This window comes from Triticum urartu, chromosome 3A (assembly GCF_056163025.1).
Source record: "Triticum urartu cultivar PI428250 chromosome 3A, HENAU_Tu73, whole genome shotgun sequence".
NCBI lineage: Eukaryota > Viridiplantae > Streptophyta > Magnoliopsida > Poales > Poaceae > Triticum > Triticum urartu.
This window is the reverse complement of record NC_141875.1, coordinates 526,676,697-526,700,739: the sequence shown is the minus strand read 5'-3', so window position 1 is coordinate 526,700,739 and position 24,043 is coordinate 526,676,697. Positions and strand designations below refer to the sequence as shown.

General features: G+C 46.0%; 1 protein-coding gene across 4 annotated transcripts; it reads right to left on the bottom strand.

Moving 5' to 3' along the window:
* Positions 1-215: 215 nt before the first annotated feature.
* On the bottom strand, positions 216-23,324 carry LOC125544839 (uncharacterized). Of its 4 annotated transcripts, XR_015619276.1 has the most exons (8): positions 23,018-23,323; positions 22,754-22,898; positions 22,508-22,615; positions 22,192-22,315; positions 20,604-20,775; positions 20,444-20,511; positions 707-888; positions 220-621 (listed from the first exon to the last, which is right to left on the bottom strand). XR_015619276.1 is itself a non-coding variant. In XM_087547566.1 (7 exons), the coding sequence occupies exons 4-7, from the start codon at positions 20,663-20,665 to the stop codon at positions 472-474; spliced, it is 462 nt and encodes a 153-aa protein (XP_087403692.1). In that variant the 5' UTR covers positions 20,666-20,775; positions 22,182-22,315; positions 22,508-22,898; positions 23,018-23,324; the 3' UTR covers positions 216-471. The 4 variants fall into 4 exon arrangements, 2 of the variants coding, with proteins under 2 accessions (XP_087403692.1, XP_087403691.1); XM_087547566.1 differs by having other exon boundaries at positions 216-621; positions 22,182-22,315; positions 22,508-22,898; positions 23,018-23,324; XM_087547565.1 differs by having other exon boundaries at positions 216-621; positions 22,508-22,898.
* Between the last annotated feature and the right edge of the window lie 719 nt (positions 23,325-24,043).

Here is a 24,043-nt window from a genome sequence, read left to right as displayed (position 1 = left end):
CTGGCCTAACGCAAACAGTTTTCAAGAGAAAGTCGTGTGTGATTGTTCATTGATCCAACACGGTTTATTCCTAGAAACTGTGTGCATTGCATGAGGTCATTACCCCCGTATTTTTTTCAATAACCGTTTGCAATAGCAAAACCCAATTAGCAGGCTAATTGCCCTATTATTAATAATCCATTTATTGATCTAATCGACATTCATAATAAGCACATAATATATTTCATTTCTGTATTAAGGAAGCAAAATTTCATAATTGAACTACATCAGAGTACAACATGATATAGCTTCAGCACTCAGCTACCCCATTACACAACTGCACCAGCACCAAGTTTCACATGCAACATGTAGAACCTTTCGAAATTAGCATCATAGACGGTATATAGACAGATGCATCTCATCTGGAAAACTGCTGAAGCGGAAGGCGAATATTGATCCTTCATTCATGTTGAAGGTCTTTGCAACTTTAGGCTAGTGCCTGTGGATGATTGACCGTCTGTCCTTCGTCCTCTTCAGAAACACTTCAATATTGAACCGTGGGTGTTGTATGAAAACCTTCCTCGCCTCCTGACCATAGAGGTGGTTTGAGAGGTAATCATCAGTGAACTGCTTTGGAAAGGCCTGAAAACAAGGATGCGCATAAATATCTTCTCTATATTGGAAATGGGGCAAAGGAATAAAAAATGCAAGTTATAATAGTTAGTACCATCTTGTAGTGAACTGATGTCTTCTTCATTGTGTAGACAAAGATCCTGTTGTTTTTTGTCGCTAATTTCATTATCCTAACAATCTTTCTGAGTTTCTTGACTTGATTGATATTCATGGACAACTCATTTCCCCATAAGCAAAAAGGGTCGAACAGTGGGTCAAAACCTCTAACAGCGGGACCTACATGTGCAAGACCAAATTGTTAAAACCCTAAATATTAGAATGTTCCTGCAATTGCACAATAATGTGCTATTAGACAACGGACCATGCATGTGCAGTTAACTAAACACCACAAAAAATGAACCAAACGTTAACTAAGCACCACATTGCACAATATAACATACTCCTAATAGAAGATCATACAGTTAACCAAACCAAGCATGCTTAACAACTTGGAAATATAGCAATTGTATTTGTTTCTCATGTATTTAGTACAACCAAATTCGATTTATTTCTCATATGGTATACAATAACAAAATGTAGCCACAACAATTGAACATCGCATTGCAGAATTGAACCATGCAGTTAAGTAAACACCACAACAAATGAACCAAATGTTAACTGAGCACCACATTGCACAATATAACATACTCCTAATAGAAGATCAGACAGTTAACCAAACCAAGCATGCTTAACAACTTGGAAATATAGCAATTGTATTTTTTTCATGTATTTAGTATAGCCAAATTTGATTTATTTCTCACATGGTATACAATAACAAAATGCAGCCACAACAATTGAACATCGCATTGCAGAATTGAACCAAACAGTTAACTAAACACCACAACAAATGAACCAAACGTTAACTAAGCACCACATTGCACAATATAACATACTCCTAATAGAAGATCAGATAGTTAGCCAAACCAAGCATGCTTGATAACTTGGAAAATTGCACCCTAAAGAATTGAACATCACATTTGCTGAATTGAACCAAACAATTAATTGAACACCACATTGCACGACATATAGAACATATACTCTAGAGCAGAAGATTGCATGGTAAAAGTAGATAGCACAATTCACTAGAATTTGTTAAGCAAAGGCAGTAGCTAGCAAACTGAACATGGGTCCTTATAGTGAGCTAATAAGACAAGCTACTCCTCATTGTCGGAGTATCGATGACTATTGGCTCCTTGGACATGGAAGAGGGCGAGGCCTCCGCTTCATGGGTGCCCTCTTTGTAGTGGTAAGTTACCTGAGCCGCTCCGGGCACCAAGCTGCTGGCTCTCGAGATGAGGTAAGCACGTGCACGCTGAGAAAACACCTCGTAGTCTTCGTCGAAAGCACTAACAGTGGCCTCGAGAAAACGCCACGAACTGTCGTTTAAAGCAGCCAACCGCGTCGTGGCATCGGCACGTGAGGCGTTGACGGTGTCGTCGATGGCGAGGTGCGCCTCCAAGATCTGGGGGTCGGCACGAATGGCAGCCATCGCGACCTCATCCGCGCGTGCAGGCGCGATTTGCTTCTCCGCTGCCAAATGCTCCTTGAGATCTTGGCTATACTGCGTGCACCATGGCTTAGGGCGGCGCTTATTTGGTGGAGGGGTCGGTGATTTGGGTGGAAGGTGTCGCGCTCGCGCCGGCGGTCGGGGCATGTGGGATGTAGAAGGAGGAGGAGGATGGGGGTAGGGTGTGGATTACCTGCCTGGATAGGCGAGGTCGAGCAGCGTGAAGGAGGGTCGCCGGCGAGGAGGCGGCGCTGCAAGCAAGGAGTGAAGGTTCCAACTTGGGAAGGAAGGTGGAAATAGGGGAAATGTGGTTTTTGGTAAGGGGAGGGGCGGGGAGGTAGGTATTTCCACGGAAGCCAAAAATTTGGAATCGCTTCAGCGAAAAAACTGGCGCACAAAGTGTCATCAGACATGGTCCCTTATTCAGAGCGGGCTATGGAGTGTAGTTGTCGCACCTTCTCACGTAAGCCGTATGCGTACTATAATCCGACGGTGCTCCAAGATATTTTGTGTTGCATCTCACACGGTTGGTGATAATAAACTGTGTGGGATCTACTTGATTTTTCGTCTTGATTTGTATTACATAATGGGGTCACAGCGGCAATGGATGGTGTTTGAATTGCTAGACCTTTTATCTGCAGTGAACATGCAACTATACGTGTGTCGTAAAAAAATAGAATTATTTAGGGTTCGTTTGGAAATTTATACATTAAATTGGTTTTCTAGCCATTTCAGGTGCAAAATTCAAAATTAAAGCACATAAACATGGTCCAGTGCACCAACATGGGTTGTAAAATCATATATGTGTCCATGGGTTTATGCTTATATCCCATGCAAGAAATGGGGATGAATTTTGAACAACACGGCACCGTGGCTCTCCAGCAAATGTTGAGGTACTTGCTTTTGTAATTCTAGTAAATCCAAAACCCGTCTGAAATTCATGAACCTTGGCATGCTATGATTGAATGGCATCACCATGCTGGGGTAAAAAATATAGTACCATTTGGGGCAGGTTGTGGTATAAGCTTCTCACAAACCAGAGCTTCTCACAAGAATGCCGCATGATTCCGTTAGGGAAATGTGTCACCTCTGTGGACAAAACGATATTCGCCGCCTCTTCTTCATTTCATTTTTTTCCTTGGTGTCAACATAGAACAACAGGAGTTTCGTGTTAAATTTTGGATTTTTTTCGGGGATCGTTTGGACATTTTCTATTAATTAATTGAGTTTTCTAGGCATTTATGTGCATAAGCCAAATTGAACTACATGCACGTGCTCTGTCCATAAAAATGGGTTGCAAAATCAAATGTTTGTCCTTGGTTGCAAGATTAGGTCACATGCAAGAAATGAGAACGAATGTCAAACACCTTGACACTGTCGCTCGGCCGCTAACATTGAGATACATGGTTTTAAAATTCTAGTAAATCGAAAAATCATCTAAAATTCATGAAACTTCACATGATATGATGGAACGGCAGCGACATGCCGTGGTAAAAATATCGTCCCATTTGGGGCAGGTGTGGGTATAAGCTTCTCGCAAACCAGAGCTTCTCTCACAACACGCCTGATGGTTTCAGTAGGCTACGTGCCACCTTGGGGGACGAAACGATATCTATTGCCTCTTATTGCTTTCAAAAAAATTCTCGTGTCAACATATAACAACAGGAGTGTCGTGTTAAATTTTGGATTTTTTGGGGATCGTTTGGACATTTTTATACGTTAATTGAGTTTTCTAGGCATTTATGTGCATAATTCAAAATTGAACTACATGCACGTGCGTCGTCCATAAAAACGCGTTGCAAAATCAAATGTTTGTCCTTGATTTCATGCTTAGGTCCCATGCAAGAAATGGGAATGAATGTCAAACACCCTGCCACGGTCACTCGGCCGCAAACATTGAGATACCTTATTTTTAAATTCTAGTAAATCCAAAGCTCGTATGAAATGCATGAAACTTAGCATGCTATCATGCAGCGGCATTAACATGCCATGGTAATTTTTTTGTCCCATTAGGGGCAGGTTTGGGGATATGCTTCTCACAAACCAGAGCTTCTCACAACAAGCCTGATGGTTTTGGTAGGGAACGTCCCACCTTTGGGGATGAAATGATATCCATTGCCTCTTATTGCTTTCAATTTTTTCCCGTGTCAACATAGAACAACAGGAGTGTTGTGTCAATTTTTGGGATTTTTCGGGGTTCGTTTGGACATTTTATGCATTAGTTGAGTTTTCAATGCATTTATGTGCATAATTCAAATTTTAACTACATGCACATGCTCTAATGCATATAAATTGGTTGAAAAATCAAATGTTTGTCCTTGGTTGCATGCTTAGGTCCCATGCAAGAAATGGGAATGAATGTCAAACACCTTGCCATGGTCACTTGGCTGCAAACATTAAGATACCTGGTTTTTAAATTCTAATAAATCCAAAGCTCGTCTGAAATTCATGAAACTTGGCATGCTATCATGGAGCGGCATCAACATACCGTGATAAATATTTTGTCCCATTTGGGGCAGATTTGGGGATATGCTTCTCACAAACTAGAGCTTCTCACAACAAGCCTGATGGTTTCGGTAGGGAACGTCCCACCTTTGGGGACGAAACGATATCCATTGCCTCTTATTGCTTTCAAAAATTTTCTCGTGTCAACATAAAACAACAGGAGTGTTGTGTTAATTTTTGGGATTTTTCGGGGTTCGTTTGGATATTTTTATGCATTAATTGAGTTTTCAATGCATTTATGTGCATAATTCAAATTTGAACTACATGCACATGCTCTAATGCATATAAATTGGTTGAAAATCAAATCTGTGTCCTTGGGTGCATGCTTAGGTCCCATGCATGAAATGGGAATGAATTTCAAACACCAGGGCACCGTTGATTGCCGGCAAAACGTTGAGATACTTTGTTTTTCAATTCTAGTAAATCCAAAACTCGTGTGAAATTCATGAAGCTTGGCATGCTATCATGGAATGGCACCCGACAAGCTATGGTATTTTTCGTGTCCATTCTGAGAGAAGGCGCACTCGAATAACAGCCAACAAAGGCATTTTGAAAAAATAGTTGCCACTTTAATATCTCAAACGTTTGTATAATTCAAATCGTGCGCGTTCTATTAACCATTCACGTGACACCACGTTTCTTCGTTTTGATGGCTATAGGAGGTGCCGTGCGGACAACTGCTTGACGTTGACTGAACAGGATGCGTGCGAGCGGAGTCCGGTGCGTTGGCTGACTAAGAGGCGTGCAAGCTGTCCTCCAATGCGTAGGCTCACCGGGAAGCGTGCGAATTGTCTGATGCACAGGCTCACTGGGAAACGAGCCCTTTGACTTCCATGGTCGTCCGCCTTCCTCTCCATTAATGGCGCCCAAGCCGCTGTTTAATACGGGCGGCCTTACTGTTCGCCTCCCATTCCCCTCCCTCCCGCAGACCTCCACCAACGCAATGGCGCAGAATGATCATCTGCCACTAGTCTTCAAGTTTGGTGAAGTCGACTGCGAGCCAGAGGAGATAGAAATTAAGGAGGAATGGGGCCTCATGGACATGGCCCATAACCAGCTAGGCGCGGCGGTTGCTGCCCTGCTCCCGTCCCAGCTACCATCCCCGCGCCCGCGCCAGCGACCATCCCCGTAGCATTGACGGGCTAGTCGCCGAGCACTATCGCAGAGCTAGAAGCCGCGGGCGTTAGCGATGTCTCCGCGGACCCGCGCGAGCTCGTGTACATGTCAGCGCCAGTGCCCGGGCCCGTGCGCGCCCCTCCACCCACCATGGCGTCGGCCCCCGTGCGTTTGGCTGCACCAGCCGCGCCCATGCCCCTGCCCGTGCGCGCCCATCCACCCACCACGGCACCGGTCCCCGTGCGTTTGGCTGCACCCGCCGCTCCCGTGCCCATGCGCGCGCCCCCCTCGGCGGCATGGGACGCTGCCATCGACCGCTATCTCTCAGCGGCGCCAGTTGTCGTCCTCCCACACCCCGCCCGTCGATCGCGCGACGACATGATGTTTGATTTACAAGTGAAGAACATTTTGTGCTGCCTTGAAGACTTCAACAATGGCGTCCCAGATGACGACAACGACAATGATGGCGCGGCACGCCGCCTCCGCCGCCGCCAGAAATACTTTTTTGGGGTTTAATACTGTATCTTGAATTCTCGATCATATGAATATAAATTAACAGTGTGACTGAATGAAAGATATGATTTAAACGAACTTGCATTTTCTCCCTTAATGTACAGACTTATCAAACAATTTTCTTTTGGAAAAAATGTCAATGGTTTTTAAATATAAAACACTCATCGCAAGCGTTTTAGTTAGAACACCCGTATGCAAACCGATAACTTCCCCAGGAAGCCAAGGGAAAATGTGCCGAGCAGGATTTCTGCAGCTCTTGATCGCAAACGTTTTAGATAGAACACCTGTATGCAAAGTGAGAGCTATGGTCGTCCCTCGCAGTGCAGATTTGTGCATCCCTTCAACGCAAACGGTTGTTTTGGATGACCCGTGTGCAACCACGTAGAAACAATTGGGAAAGATTTTCATCTCTCATTTTGGGTATGTTGCCATTTGTCAAACTGGAGAGATTGACATTTGTTTATCTAGTAACATTGCCATTTTTCAACCTTGTAACACTGTGATTTGTCAAAATATGCAGCTAAAAATCACTAGCACTATCTAATTTTTGCAACTAAAATCACTAGCACTATTCATATGGACACCACTAGCAGGCGTGAGTTGATGGATGCATATGCAAATGTACCATTGATTACATACAACAAGTCATCAACCCACAACGAAAACGAGTATACACGTTGGACTATAGATCATTTCCAACAAAACATTCTAGTAAAGTAAAGTTTTTCTCACACAAAAAATAATAAAGCGACGAAATGAACTTCAGCTCAACCACTCGTCGACATTGGAAATGCTTTCTTTGAACCAGAAGTGATTCTCTAGGAAGGGCCAGCTATTGTCAATCTCAAGACCACTGCAAGACTTGTCATCCAAGCTGAAGCGGCCTATGTCAGGACCCATATTGTGATGGTAGGGAAGCATAGCAATGTTTGAGGTATAGATACAGTTGCTTCTCATAAATGGTAGTAACGTTGTGTCAACAGCAGCTGGATCGCCTTTCACCATCATTGGATAGTTTTGTCCAAGGAAGAGCGAGTTTCCTCAAAGACTTTCAATACTGAACCATGGATAAGGTGTTGGCGCTAGTACACTAGTATCCATCCCGAATACCCTGCAACAGATGTTGGAATAGGTCCGGAGAGTGCGACCATGCGAGACAACACCTCTTCCTTAGTAACATCAGCAGTGCCTTGTATACAGACAAGAAGAGGTGATCCGTCGGAATAAGTTGCCAGGCGCCACTGAGTATATGGGTCCTCATCCTCATGCTTGTGATCATCAGCATCGTCATCTCCCCCTTGGTTATAGAAGTTTCAAGTATAGGTGGTGGAATGTTCACAAGACCTTGGAAACACAAGAAGGTTAATTAGTAAAGGGAAACTAGCTAACCCGCATGCATGTGGGTGAAACAATTATAATTACGATGGAAGACAGACATACCGAAAGCATCAGGATTCCATGCAAAAACAATGCCATGAGTGGTGGCAGCAAACACAAGACCCTCGTATTGAATTGCATCACAGTACTCATCCGTGTACAGAAATTGATTTTTGAGCAATATCCATCGAGGCGTGGAAGTAAGAACAGCAACAAGCTTGTCGAAGATAGCAACAACTTCATAGCTTGTGTAATCCCAAGAGCGGTTGGGAACTCGACAAATTGTTATCTTCCATAGATGACAGTCACTGTGATCGTATTTGAACTCACGTAGAATACCGGTGTACTCAACCTCTGGGCAGTCTGAGGTTTTTGGAATTGGAACCCGGTGACGAGTGTACACATTCACAAGTTCCCACTCGCAGTTGTACCCAATATAAACAACCCAATCTCCATTTGCGCCTGCCCAAGCCTTTCCCTCAAGCGATGGCATCTTAACTTCACACGTATCATTATCAAGCGGCATCAACTTGCACAAGGCGAGGCTTCCATCGTCCGCGCGCAAGTCAGCAGGGTCACGACGAAGAAGATAGGGGAGATAAACCGCTCCTGGACCCTTGCATTGGGTTCCTTGTAATGATGTTATTAGTTGAGTCGAGAATGGTCTTGAACGAACCTACCATGCTAGCCGAGGTGATGACGTCGCACCGATCAATGAGTTCCTCCACCGCGTCATCTTTCAGATCGGGGCAAGAATAACAGGGTCGTTTCCGGCCTGTTCCCTCCATGGAGAAGATGATCGAACAATGGCAGAAGGAAGGGTGAAGGCAAATGGAGGGAGGAAGAGCGTGCGACAGCAGTTCCTAATCGAGAGGGAAAGACGAAGAGGCGGTGGACGGTTGCCACGGTACAAGAAGAGGCCAGTGGGGAGCGAACGGTTGCCACAGAGGTCACACACTGACAACAAGGCCGAGTGAACCGCATGCCGTATATCGCACACACCTTGATTTGGCTGACTGTTTCTTTTCTATTGCCTAATCACAAACAGTTCATCCGAGTGAACCGTATGTTGTACATCGCACACACCTTCATCTGGCTGCCCGTTTCTTTTGTGTTGCCTAATCACAAACAGTTCATCCGAGTGAATCGTATGCTGTATTTCGCACACACCTTCCTCTGGCAGCCCGTTTATTTTGTTCCTCCTCATCGCAAACAGTTAATTGAACTGAACCATATGCCCTGCATTGCACACGCAACTAAAATCATAATCATGGTTAATGCATCCGTCATTGCAAACGTTTTGCACCTTTTTTGACGGTTTTTTACACCACCGTTTGCGATTATTGCTGAGGGAGTCCTGAATTAGGGGGTCTCCGGACAGCCGGACTATATCCTTTGGCCGGACTGTTGGACTATGAAGATACAAGATTGAAGACTTCGTCCCGTGTCCGGATGGGACTCTACTTAGCGTGGAAGGCAAGCTAGGCAATACAGATATGTATATCTCCTCCTTTGTAACCGACCTTGTGTAACCCTAGCCCCCTCCGGTGTCTATATAAACTGGAGGGTTTTAGTCCGTAGGACAACATACAATCATACCATAGGCTAGCTTCTAGGGTTTAGCCTCTCTGATCTCGTGGTAGATCTACTCTTGTAATACTCATATCATCAAGAACAATCAAGCAGGACGTAGAGTTTTACCTCTATCAAGAGGGCCCGAACCTGGGTAAACATCGTGTCCCCTGCCTCCTGTTACCATCCGCCTTAGACGCACAGTTCGAGACCCCCTACCGGAGATCCGCCGGTTTTGACACCGACATTGGTGCTTTCATTGAGAGTTCCACTCTGTCATCACCATAAGGCTTGATGGCCCCTTCGATCATCGCTAGCGATGCAGTCCAAGGTGAGGCTTTCCTCCCCGGATAGATCTTCGTATTCGGTGGCTTTGCACTATGGGCCAATTCGCTTAGCCATCTGGAGCAGATTGAGAGCTATGCCCCTGGCCATCAGGTCAGATTTGGATAATTGAACTACACGGCCTATATCCGCGGAGACTTGATCTTCGATGGATTCGATCCCATGCCGGACGCGCCGCGCAGTCGCAACGAGCATGATGTAACTCTATCGTCGGACAGTGTTCGGGAGATCGCATCCGCAGCTGCTCCGGCCTTTAACCCGGAGCAAGTCGCGCCATATGAGAGCGGAGGATGGACCCCGCCTTGGAGGTTGCACTCTCAGTGGCGATAGAGCCGGATACTGACTTCACCCCTTACGAGAGTCGTGTTGCTAAACCACTGGATTCACCTCCAGCCACGGACTCCGAGCCGCTCACACCCGTGCCCGTCGAATCCGACTGGGCGCCGATCATGGATTCCACCTCCGCGGATATCTTTCAGCACTCACCCTTCGGAGATGTGCTAAACTCATTAAGGTCTCTCTCCCTGTCAGGAGAACCTTGGAAGAACTATGTCCGGCTAGAATGGGATGCGGACGACGAAGAAATTCGCTGCCCACCCACCACCCACTTAGTAGCCACTGTCGACAACTTAACCGACATGATCGACTTTGGCTCCGAAGACTTCGACAGTATGGACGACGAAGCCGGAGACGAACCGGAACCACCGCCCACAGGGCGCTGGACCGCTACTTCAGCACATGACGTATACATGGTGGACACCCCCAACGAAGCCAATGGTGATGAGAAAGCGGAGGATCACCCCTCCAAGAAGCAACCCAAGCGCCGACGTCGGCGGCGCCGCTCTAAGTCCCGCCATAGCAAAAAAGACGACAACTGCACCACCCCGGTGGTAGAACGCGATCAAGATGCAAACTGCACACATAGTACGGATCCGACGTCCGAACACGATGACGTCAAAGATACGCCTCATCAATCCCCGACTAGGGAAGAAAACAGTCCGGACGAAGATGCACCCATCATCCCGGAAACACACTTGAAGCAAGAGAACCTCCGCAGAAGGCTTATTACCACAGTGAGAAGCCTGAAGAAACAGAAGCAAAGGCTCAAGGTCGCACAAAATACGCTCAACAGCAAGTGGAACAAAGTAACAAAGTATGGTGGAAGTTACCATCCAAATAGCTATCCAAAGCGCAAGCTATTACCGGAATTCAACGATGAGGCCTTCGAGCCCATACAACTGAAGAGTGATACGGCCAACAGGCCGGATCCACCACCCTGTGAACGCGATAGAACAGCTAACAAAGTCACGCATAAGTAAACACACGATCTACGTGAGAACTTGCGTCAAAAATCCGGCGTGACCAGATCTATCTATGGATCTAGGAAGCACGCTACGGTACACAACCAACACCGAATACTACAACCGTCCGAACACCATGGCGCATCCCAATACAGGGATGCCACACATCCTTTATGTTTCACTGATGAGGTGCCAGATCACGAATTCCCAGAGGGATTCAAACCGGTGAACATAGAGGCGTACGACAGAACCACATACCCTGGAGTCTGGATAGAGGACTTCATCCTCCACATCCATATGGCTCGTGGAGACGATCTACACGCCATTAAATACTTTCCCCTCAAGCTTAAAGGGACAGCTAGGCACTGGCTGAAAAGCCTCCCCGAAAACTCAATTAGAAGTTGGGAGGAGCTCGAGGACGCTTTCCGGGCCAATTTTCAAGGGACTTATGTCCGACCTCCGGATGCAGACGATTTAAGTCATGTAATACAACAGTCCGGAGAGTCCGCCCGAAAGCTTTGGAACAGGTTCCTCACCAAGAAGAATCAAATTGTCGACTGTCCGGACGCCGAAGCCTTAGCGGCTTTCAAACACAGCGTCCGAGACGAATGGCTCGCCAGACACCTTGGTCAAGAAAAACCAAGAACAATGGCAGCCCTAACAAGCCTCATGACCCACTTTTGCGCGGGTGAGGACAGCTGGTTGGCCCGTAGCAGCACCAGCGACCCAAGCATATCCGAAGTCAGGGATGGCAATGGTAAACCACGACGCAACAAAAACAAGTGTCGAAATAAAGAAGGTAGCCCAGATAACACGGCGGTAAATGCCGGATTCAGGGGCTCTCGACCAGGTCAGCGGAAAAAGCCTTTCAAAGGCAGCAGAGAAGGACAATCTGGCCTAAACAAAATTCTTGACAAACTCTGTCAGATTCACGGCACCCCAGACAAACCTGCAAATCATATCCACAGAGAATTTTGCGTCTTCAAGCAGGCCGGCAAGCTAAATGCCGAACACAAAGGGGAAGAGACACCAAGCGAAGACGAGGATGAACCTTGCCAGCAAAGCGCCGGAGGACAGAAAAAGTTCCCACCAAAGGTTAAAACAGTAAACGTGATCCATGTGACAAAGGGGAGAAGCAATCACGCACCCCGATGCACACGCGCCATAAAGCCCGTCACCCCCAGGCTCAACCCCTGGTTGGCCTGCCCGATCACTTTTGATCGTAGGGATCACAATACAAATATCCGGCGTAAAGGACTGGCAGCCTTGGTGTTAGACCCAATAATAAACGGGTACCATTTCACAAGGGTCCTAATGGACGGCGGCAGTGATCTAAATCTGATATATCAGGACACAGTCCGCAAAATGGGGATAGACCCAACACAAATAAGCCACAGTAATACTACCTTCAAGGGAGTAATACCAGGGCAAGAGGCCTGCTGTACGGGCTCTCTACCACCAGAGGTGGTATTCGGTTCTCCCGATAACTTCCGAAGCGAAACGTTAACTTTTCACATCGCTCCATTCCGAAGTGATTATCAAGCACTGCTCGGAAGAGCGGCTTTCGCTCGTTTTAACGCAATACCGCATTATGCTTTTCTCAAGATCAAGATGCCCGGTGCGCGAGGCGTCATCACAGTTAGCGGAAATGCCAACCGTTCTTTACGTACGGAAGAGGACGTGGCGGCTCTAACAGTCGCACACTAGACGGCCTCAACAACCAGAAAAGATGGCAGGTCGTCAAGACCACTGACACGGTTAGACGAGTCCGGCGTTCCATCATGCATGCATGAGATTGGTTTTCGAACCCTCATAAAACAATACCAGGGGCTTCCCACGTGTATTTAAGGCCAGCTCGGCTCAACCAGGCCTCTCTGGAATTTTGATAATTTATTCTTCTTTTTGGCACAGCAACTTTCACCTAAGTTCTTTCCTTTTGCAGGTGACAATCGTGCTATACCCGTCCAGGATATGGCACAACGGAGACACAGGCGCAAACATGCAACAGGGACCCGCCCAAAGGTTTCTTTTTATATTAAGGCCCTGTGTAAACCTTTTTTACTGTCTCTTGTTGCTAACATCCTCCGGATACTCAACACAGCCGAGAAGGATGCCGGCGTTATTGGCATGTGGCCATGCCAGGATTTTGCACGTACCTGGACACATGGGGTTTCTTATAAAGGACATTGTTTAGCCCGGTATATGTTATAAAGACCAAACACCTTAGGGAGTGTTCGGTGTCGCGAGTTTGGACCTATATGCATCAACTCCGAATCATGTCTTTGGTCAAATGTTGGGTTTGCCCAGCTCCCACGTTTTGGTACCTTACGTTCCGTTATATCGGCTAAGGTAGCACTGGGAGAACTACTGCGATTGTGCCCTGGTTCATCTGGATGATCACCTCAGTAGAGAAAGCCGAAAACTGACTGTCATGATATAGCAAGAGACTGGTCAACCACTCGATGACTAATCGGAATCTTCGGGATTCCTCCGCATTAACGAAGGGCCGTTCCCTGGTCATGTACGTACGCGCCCCGTATTCGGACGAGCGCAGAACTACCAGGGGCTATATAGTAGCCCCACTGTCAAACTCCTATGGCTAAGTGAAAGTGTTAAAGCAATATAGTCTGATTGCCTCGTTCGCTACGCTATCACCTCCTTAACGGACCAAGACGTTGGATCAAGTGTGGATATGCATCTTTTGCGAACACCCCCGCATTATATGCATGGGGGCGGAAGCCGACGAGTGCAAACTTTCAGGTTATATACATATATACATAAACGGCCGCACAGGAGGCATCATAGTACTTTCGGGCAAAAGTATAAATACAGCCTTGATTAATTCAGAAAAACATTGTTTGCACAATGGGACTACATGTCACTAGAAAATAATATTCTTCGAGCACTGAGCCTCTATCGAACGAGCGCCTTCAAGGACTTCTTCAAAGTAGTGCTCGGCAGCCAATCGACCTATGGCCGAACCCTCTGCCGCAACAGTAGTGGCATCCATCTCCGCCCAGTATGTTTTGACACGGTCAAGGGCCATCCGCGAGCATTCTATGCACGCCGATCTCTTTACAGCATCGATGCGTGGCACAACATCAAGGAATTGTTGCACTAAGCTAAAGTAGTTATTCGGTCTTGGCCCTCCCGGCCACAGATGATCCACAATGGACCTCATGGTAAGTCCGGACAACCTATGGAGCTCGGCCCAACCGGTCAATCGCTCATTTAGCAGCAGCGGACAGACTGGAGCGTGAAACTGTGACCAAAACAGCTTTTCCACTTCGGGACCTTTCTGATCCTTGAAGTACACGGCCGCATCAGCAGCACTTGCAGCCAAATCCATATACGCGTCCGCAGAACTCCATAGCCGGTCCAGAGGAGCATACTTCGAATCTCCGAACTTAGTCCGCAATAAGAAGGGCTTCCCAGACACGATATATGCAGCTTGATTCAGCTCCTCCTTCGTCGCTCTAATTTTGGAGCGGGCTTCCTTGGCAGCCACCCGGGCCTTCTCCAGGTTCGTCGCCTTCGCCCGGTTTTCTTCTTCAAGAAGCTGGTAACGGTCAGAGCATCTTTTAACTCTACAGCCATCTTGGCTATTTTTTCCTTGCTCTCGCAATGCGCGGCATGTTCGGCCCTTAACTCTTCGGCCGCCTTTAAAGCGGCCGCAATGCTACTCCTTGCTTGCTCCTTGGCTCGGGCAAGCTCCGCTCGAAGGGTCTCCACGGTGGCATCTTCATCTGCAGTCACAACATATTAAAGATACTGGCATCATGCTGCTCTTATTATGTGACAATCACTAGAAAAATCACTCACCCTGAGCCTCGTCAAGCCGCTTGTTGACAAGCACGATGTCGGCATCTGCCGCATCCAGTTGTCGCCTTAGTTTGGTAAACCCATCAGTCCGGCTAGCCACCGGAGCTTCAACCACCTGCACATAAAGGTGGACTGGTTATTACCTGGGACTATGATCCTCTATTTGCCGCCGTTCTCGACGACAACCAGAGTCTCAGGGGCTACTATCATCATGGGCATACCTAATGTATGCGGTACTGTTTAAAGCATACATTATTTCACATACCTCAAAGCCTTTCAGCAGACTCATAAAAGCTTCATGCAACCCGCTTTCAGCGGATGAGATCCTCTCAATTACCGTACCCATTAGCATACGATGCACTTCCGAGATGGCAGCTTGCCTCAGAAGATCCTTCAGCGCGTCCGACCACGCGCTATACGGACCCTTGCTGTCACTCTCCTTATGAGCCGGATACCGGGGATTCCGGGTAGCTAAAGGGTTATCCTCTGGCCCTAGTGGATCCAGAGATACCCTTCGCGACGACACTTCAAGGCCGCCCGCTTCTTGAGTTGGGGAGTCCGGGGAAGGCGTTTCGCTCTCCATCATCTCCGGAAGAAGATCCCCCGAAGATGAACTCTGTCGAGAAGGGCTGCTATCTGGACTATAATTTATAAGCATCGGTTATTGTCTTCGGAAGTAAGGTAGGATATCTTCACTATTAAGTACTTTTTGATTACTTACAGCTCGGTAGAGGGCTGATCCCCGTGCAGACATTGTGCGGCAAGAATACCCTCCGAGGCAGGACCCTCTGGCTGAGATTTCTTCTCCCGTTTGGAAACCTTAGTTTCCAGATCTTCAGTGGTAGTGCTCTTCCTTCCCCGGGGAGAAAGAATGTCAGATTCTTCCCCTGTGTTATCCTCCCTCGCGGAGGCGCTCATTCCCTCGGTTGGAATAGGTAGCGAAGGAGGCACGCTTTCGCCCTCTTTACTCCCCCCTTCATCTTCCTTTGAGGGCACTAGACAATACCGGATCTTTTCCAGCACCGGATTGTCCAGGCCCTTAGGAAGGGGGCCGAACACCGGATCATCTTCGCCTTTGTTATCTAGTCCTGGTCAAAGAACGATTCTTCAGAATGATGTCATGATAAATAAAAGGACAGTGTGTTCGTCCATGGGATTACTTACTTGGGCAGCGGGGCAGTTGCAGCTTAGGCCCACGTCCTCGGTGGTGTTCGGACACTCTATTTTGGGTCCGAAGAACGATTTGTACATCTCTTCTTGCGTCATGCCGAGGAAATGCTGAATAATGCGCGGTCCTTCTGGATTGAATTCCCACATACGGAGGGGTCGGCGTTTGCAAGGCTGGACTCGACGAACCAGCATAAATTGCATTACCATAACCAGACTAAGGTCTCCCTCGAAGAGATCTCGGATATGGCTCTGCAGTACTGGCACGTCCTTGGCCGGACCCCAGCTCAGCCCCCTGCTGATCCATGACATCAGTTGTGGTGGGGGGCCCGAGCGAAAGGTGGGGTCAGCTACCCATTTGGCACTTCGGGGGGCTGTAATGTAAAACCACTCCCGCTGCCACAATACGGACACCTCTGGAAAGGAACCCTTTGGCCGCTTATTAAAGCACCTCCGCACGCTGCGTACTGCCCCTCGACCATCTTCGGCTTAACATCGAAGGTCTTGAGCCACAGGCCGAAGTGAGGGGCAATGCGGAGGAAGGCCTGACATACGACAATGAATGATGAGATGTGAAGAAGGGAATCTGGGGCCAGATCATGAAAATTCAGCCCGTAATAGTACATAAGACCCCTAACAAATGGATCCAGAGCGAGTCCTAGACCTCGGAGGAAGTGGGAGACGAACACGACGCTTTCATTGGGTTCGGGAGTAGGGACGATCTGCCCTCGGGCGGGTAGCCTATGCGAAATTTCGGTGGTCAGATATCTGGCCTCCCTCAACCTTTCGATGTCCTCCTCCATGATGGAGGAACGCATCCACTGGCCTTGAAGGCTGGATCCGGACATGATTGAAGGTCCGAAGCACCTGACCTAAGCTTTGGGTGTTAGAACTCGAGGCGGGGGAAGGATTCGATTGAGCGCAGGGGGGAAAGAAAAAGCCTTGTCCCTTTATAAAGGGGTTGAATATCATGCGTCCTCCTCGTGGCCGTTTGAGACTTACCTAAGATCTAGGAGTCATACCAACAGGCACGATTGGGTTACCCACGTTTGTATTGATGAGATCCCGTGATAAGGGGAACACGATCTCTGCTTGGACAAGACGTGTCAAGAAACCGCCTCACATTATGTGCGGGGCTAGTTAAAGAACGGTTCGAATAATGACCGGGCCGTGGCATGATGTCATGCTATCAAAACGTGTCAGCAGATTAGATTTGTGGAAATATTATTCTCTCTACGGTGGTATGTGGAACTTATTTTGCAGGGTCGGACACTATCCTTGTATTCAAAATCTTCTATGGTGTATTCAGAGGAGGAACCCGCCTTGCAATGCCGAAGACAATACTACGCGTCGGACTCATCGTCATTGAAGCCTGGTTCAGGGGCTACTGAGGGAGTCCTGGATTAGGGGGTCTCCGGACAGCCGGATTATATCCTTTGGTCGGACTATTGGACTATGAAGATACAAGATTGAAGACTTCGTCCCGTGTCCGGATGGGACTCTACTTGGCGTGGAAGGCAAGCTAGGCAATACGGATATGTATATCTCCTCCTTTGTAACCAACCTTGTGTAACCCTAGCCCCCTCCGGTGTCTATATAAACCGGAGGGTTTTAGTCCGTAGGACAACATACAATCATACCATAGGCTAGCTTCTAGGGTTTAGCCTCTCTGATCTCGTGGTAGATCTACACTTGTAATACTCATATCATCAAGAACAATCAAGCAGGACGTACGGTTTTACCTCTATGAAGAGGGCCCGAACCTGGGTAAACATTGTGTCCCCTGCCTCCTGTTACCATCCACCTTAGACGCATAGTTCGGGACCCCCTACTCGAGATCCGCCGGTTTTGACACCGACAATTGCATCACACACAGTTTCGTCGAAGGGTATCTGATCGTAGTGTCGCGTTAGCAGCATCTTGCAATAGTGTATGTATATGACATGAAGAAAGCAATAGCAATAAAACTGAATGATTAATATGCTAAGCTAACGGATGGGTCTTGTCCATCACATCATTGTTCTAATGATGTGATACCGTTATCAAATGACAACTCATGTCCATGGTTAGGAAACCTTAACCATCTTTGATTAACAAGCTAGTCAAGTAGAGGCTCACTAGGGACACAGTGTTTGTCTATGTATTCACACATGTATTTAGGTTTCCGATCAATACAATTCTAGCATGAATAATAAACATTTATCATGAATAAGTAAATATAAAACAATAACTTTATTGTTGCCTCTAGGGCATATTTCCTTCAGTCTCCCACTTGCGCCAGAGTCAATAATCTAGTTCACATCGCCATGTGAATAACACCCATAGTTCACATCGCCATGTGATTTGTGACCAACACCCAAAGGGTTCACTAGAGTCAATAATATGCTTCACATCGGCATGTGATTAGGACCCAAGAGTAATGAGGTGTGATCATGTTTTTCTTGTGAGAGAAGTTTAGTCATCGGGTCTGTCATATTCAGATCTGTATGTATTTTGCAAATTTATATGTCTACAATGCTCTGCATGGAGCTACTCTAGCTAATTGCTCCCACTTTCAATATGTATCCAGATTGAGACTCAGAGTCATCTGAATCGGTGTCAAAGCTTGCATCGACAGAACCCTTTACGACGAACTCTTTATCACCTCCATAACCGAGAAACATTTCCTCGGTCCTCTTAGGTAACTAAGGACAATTTTGACTACTGTCCAATGATCTACTCCTGGATCACTATTGTACCCCCTTGACAAACTCATGGGAAGGTACACAATAGGTCTGGTACACATCATGGCATACTTTATAGAACCTATGACTGAGGCATAGGGAGTGACTTTCATTCTCTCTCTGTATTCTGCCGTGGTCGGGTTTGAGTCTTACTCACCTTCATACCTTGTCACACATGCAAGAACCCTTTCTTTGACCGATCCAATTTTAACTTCTTCAAAACTTTATCAAGGTATGTGCTTTGTGAAAGTCCTATTAAGCGTCTTGATCTATCTCTATAGATCTTGATGCCCAATATATAAGCAGCTTCACCGAGGTATTTCATTGAAAAACTCTTATTCAAGTATCCTTTTATGCTATCCAGAAATTCTACATCATTTCCAATCAACAATATGTCATCCACATATAATATTAGAAATGCTATAGAGCTCCCACTCACTTTCTTGTAAATATAGGCTTCTCCGAAAGTCTGTATAAAACCATATGCTTTGGTCACCTCATCAAAGTGTATATTCCAACTCTGAGATGCTTGCACCAGTCCATAGATGGATCGCAAGATCTTGCACACTTTGTTAGCACCTTTAGGATGGACAAAACCTTCTGGTTACATCATATACAACTCTTCTTTAAGGAATCCAGTAAGGAATGCAGTTTTCATGTCCATTTGCCAGATTTCATAATCATAAAATGCGGCAATTTATAACATGATTTGGACAGACTTAAGCATTGCTACGGGTGAGAAAGTCTCTTCGTAGTCAACTCTTGAACTTGTCGAAAACTTTTGTGACAAGTCGAGCTTTGTAGACAGCAACATTACCATCAGCGTCAGTCTTCTTCTTGAAGATCCATTTATTCTCTATGGCTCGCCGATCATCGGGCAAGTCCACCAAAGTCCACACTTTGTTCTCATACGTGGATCCTATATCGGATTTCATGGCCTCAAGCCATTTATCGAAATCTAGGCTCATTATAGCTTCTTCATAGTTCGTAGGTTTGTCATGGTCTAGTAACATGACTTCCAGAATAGGATTACTGTACCACTCTGGTGCGGAACATGCTCTGTTTGACCTACGAGGTCTAGTAGTAACTTGGTCTGAAGTTTCATGATCATTATCATTAGCTTCCTCTCTAGTTGGTGTAGGCATCATGGGAATGGATTTCTCTGATGAGCTACTTTCCAATTCGAGAGAAGGTACAATTACCTCATCAAGTTCTACTTTCCTCCCACTCACTTCTTTCGAGAGAAACTCCTTCTCTAGAAATGTTCCATTCTTGGCAACAAAGATCTTGACTTCGGAACTGTGGTAGAAGGTGTACCCTACAGTTTCTTTTGGGTATCCTATGAAGAAGCACTTCTCCAATTTGGGTTTGAGCTTATCAGGCTGAAGCTTTTTCACATAAGCATTGCAACCCAAAACTTTAAGAAATGACAGCTTAGGTTTCTTGCCAAACCACAGTTCATATGGTGTCATCTCAACGGATTTAGATGGTGCCCTATTTAACGTGAATGCGGTTGTGTCTAATGCATAATCCCAAAACGATATTGGCAAATCGATAAGAGACATCATAGAACACACCATCTTTACCTACTAATAAACCACCGATTGCTTCTAATGTAAATAATAATCCAATTCTTTTGCAATTGGATACCCAAATTTAGCATACTGCACATTCATCTCTCTTATCGTCAGTGTTTGATTATGCAAAAATAGGTTCAGCATGTAAAATCAAGGCAGCTTCTCTGCACACAATTTCTTGGGAAGAGACAACAAACCTTTGCATCATTCAAATGTCATAGGTGACTTGTTTTAGTTTGGGATCTTGAAAGAATCAAACCAACATACCTTTCCCGGCAACAGTCAGCAGTGCTAAGCATGTGCCCTGGAGCCCGACCAATTTCCCTTGATCCCATCTATTGTCTCATATCCACGGCGACAAAGTGAAAAAGGTTTCAGCGGACTTAGTCGGGCATCCACGATCAAGTTTTAGAGGGAGAAGACTCACCGCCTGTTGGCAAGGTCGGGACAGTGGCCGTCCGTCTCTGCTTTGCCGGCCGATAAGATCATTGATATTGACCAGCCAGCTGAGTACTCATCACCTTGCTCTGCTGAATCACCTTGAGGCTATCGTTGGTGCTCCGTGAGGTCTGCGGCCGGGCTCTAAAGTCCTTGATTTGCTGTTCGGTTCACCACAGTGACCAGCGAACAGTGTCAGGAGAAAAATGTCGCTTTACGATCAAGACGGTAGAATAAATCAAGATTATTTCCAAATAAAACGAACAAGAAACTTCATGCATCTACGTGAACAAAATTATAATCAGCAGGGAACATAATTATATTTGACAGAAGCCTCAAACTCGATTGAAATCACAACCGGTACAATTTTCTAAGTTTGGTCTTCACAACTATACAAAAGAAGAAGAATAAATGTATACCATCATTTCAAATCCAAGATAATATTATCAAGGTTAAGAAAAATCGAATCACAACACAGTCCACTGCAATGAATTCTCAAAATATCTTGGAATTACTCTGCTTCGCGTTATTTAGTATGCTTGTTCTCCTTCCCACAGAGTGTCCGTTGATTCAGCTAGTTGGTGATTGTTTTTAGTCCATAGTAGCAAATTTGTTGCACATGCTGCATGCATGTAAAAAAACAATGCACGGTGCTATTTTTTTGTCTGTGAATCGTGTGCACAGCCCACGACAACATAACTGAAGACATACTAAATGCTTTCTAGTTAACTCTTCAAATGACTAATCAATATAGTAAGTCCTCACTGCATCTCTAGGTAGGAACCGAATATCCCGGTCTGTTTTCTCTACCAGTTCAGATCTCACAAAAGTAGGGAGTACGAAAAATATAGCAGAAGGGATAACCTGAAGTAGTTATTATGAACCAAGCATCATATATATCAGCTGCCCATTAATGGGTAGTTCGTGCAATGTGCACAATTTCTATTCAAGTAATAAAAGTGATGGAAGACCTCAAGTACGTTCAACCCAGATTACTTACACATGCAATGCACTTGCCATCAATCGGGCTTAAAATTTGTTCACGGGAGACGGAGATATCGGGTTAGAACTTCCCTTGTTTTTACATTGATTTTAGGGTGGGTGCAGTAGTAGGGCTCTCTTGAATCTAGATGATGTGCAGGTTAGGTGTGGCTGTGAAGGAGATCTGTGAGTTCTTAATATAATCATGAAAAATAGGAAGCTCTTAATATAATCATGAAAAATAGGATGCTCTAGTTCACAAGAAATCAAATTGGCTCTTATAAGCCGATCGATCGGCAAAATCAAAATAGCTGTTAAATTAACAACAAAATTGAAGGTCATGGCTTTGTTGGAGCAAAGATCTAATCTCCACGTCTTGAATATGTGGGAACCAGATTAGGATGACAATGTCCTACAAATTCAATACTTCATTTTTTTGTGATCAATGCAAATGTCTTCTATGGGCTTCTGGCTACTTGTTGGCAGCAATAGTAGGTTGGTGAGCAACTGAGCCTGCTTCCTTGTTTAGATATTCAGACCAGCACATGGAAAGGCTGAACAAGTATACTTATATAATACTAACAACCTGTCAGTACCAGGGTAATATTTGTTGGTGAAGATGCCTGAAAACCAAAGTTGTGAGTCTAGCTTGTTTCCTCTTGCATCATCTGTGTGGAGGTCATGGCGTTCCATACAGCGAAACAGGGCTAAACTCCACACCTTCAACCAACCAGAGAGAGCTAGTTAGGAAAGGTGGTTATAATGGCGTACTGGAAGCTCAACTCTTCTTTGTCTACACTAATGTACTATTTAACTACTTGGGCCCAGATGCATACAAAAATTGAAGATGAAAGGTTAGGTAGATGCAAATGAGGTTACAGTACATTAGGAAAATTCACTGCTACAACGGACCTGCTATTTTGAAACTTATGTTTGGGACTGTATATGCCAATATCTTCATATCATGTGCAGCAGCCTCTTCAAATTGCTAGTCTCGTTGACATGATTTGTGAAAGAGTCCTACAGGCACAAATTATTGATGCAGTAATAAGCTAATCAAGTTTTGTCCAGCCCGTGGCTGCGTCGACGTTGCCGCTGCTATTGCCGGCTTCCGAAGTATAGCAAAAGAATCTGCGTCATGTAAGTTGCAACTCGCACAATCTCGTCAGGAGGCTTGGGAGTAGCATCGTGAACGACAGTGCGATGACAGTTTGCCTGATGGATAACCTCAGGGTGCAGCCAAGGTGCTTGTGACGCGCTCCATCTCCTACTCATCAAAATCGCCACGCTGCTCCTACGCCGACTGAGCGGAGGCAGAGGGAGAGGAGGAACACGTCAACGAGCAGCAAGAAATTGTAATCGAAGCAGGCCGAATTGGCGGAGGGAGGCGGGCGGGTGCAGATCTCGCGCCCGGCGGCTCACCTTGTCCTGCGCTGCCGCCGCCTCGTCGTCGTCGAGGAAGGCGAGCGGGGTGTCCGGGCTATCGGCCGCGGGCTTCTTGGCCGGCAGAGCCGCTAGGGCCTTCCTCGGCCGGCGCCGGCTCCACGAGGGGATCTCCGGCCGCGCCCACGATGGACGACAGGTCCGCGAGAATGGCTGCCACCTCCAGCTCACGCTCGCCGAACTCCTCCTCCCGCGTGGGTCCGCTCCCAGCCGACGCGGCCGCCTTGGATCTCACCGAGCGAGCGAGGGATTGAGTAGGAGACATCATAGAACACACCATATCTGATAAAGTACGGTTACGACATTCAGATATACTATTACGCTGTGGTGTTTCAGGTGGCATGAGTTGTGAAACTATTCCACATTGTTTTAAATGAAGGCCAAACTCGTAACTCAAATATTCTCCTCCGCAATCAGATCATAGAAACTTTATTTTCTAGTTACGATGATTCTCCACTTCACTCTGAAAGTCTTCGAACTTTTCAAATGTTTTAGACTTGTGTTTCATTAAGTAGATATACCCATATCTACTCAAATCATCTGTGAAGGTCAGAAAATAACGATACTCGCCGCGTGCCTTAACACTCATCGGACCGCATACATCGGTATGCATTATTTTCAATAAGTCATTGGCTCGCTCCATTGTTTCGGAGAACGGAGTTTTAGTCATCTTGCCCATGAGGCATGGCTCGCAAGTATCAAATGATTCATAATCAAGTGATTCCAAAAGTCCATCTGCATGGAGTTTCTTCATGCGCTTTACACCAATATGACCTAAACGGCAGTGCCACAAGTATGTTGCACTATCATTATCAACTTTGCATCTTTTGGCATCAATATTATGAATATGTGTATTACTACAATCAAGATTCAATAAACCATTAACATTGGGTGTATGACCATAGAAGGTTTTATTCATGTAAACAGAATAACAATTATTCTCTAACTTAAATGAATAACTGTATTGCAATAAACATGATCTAATCATATTCATGCTCAACACAA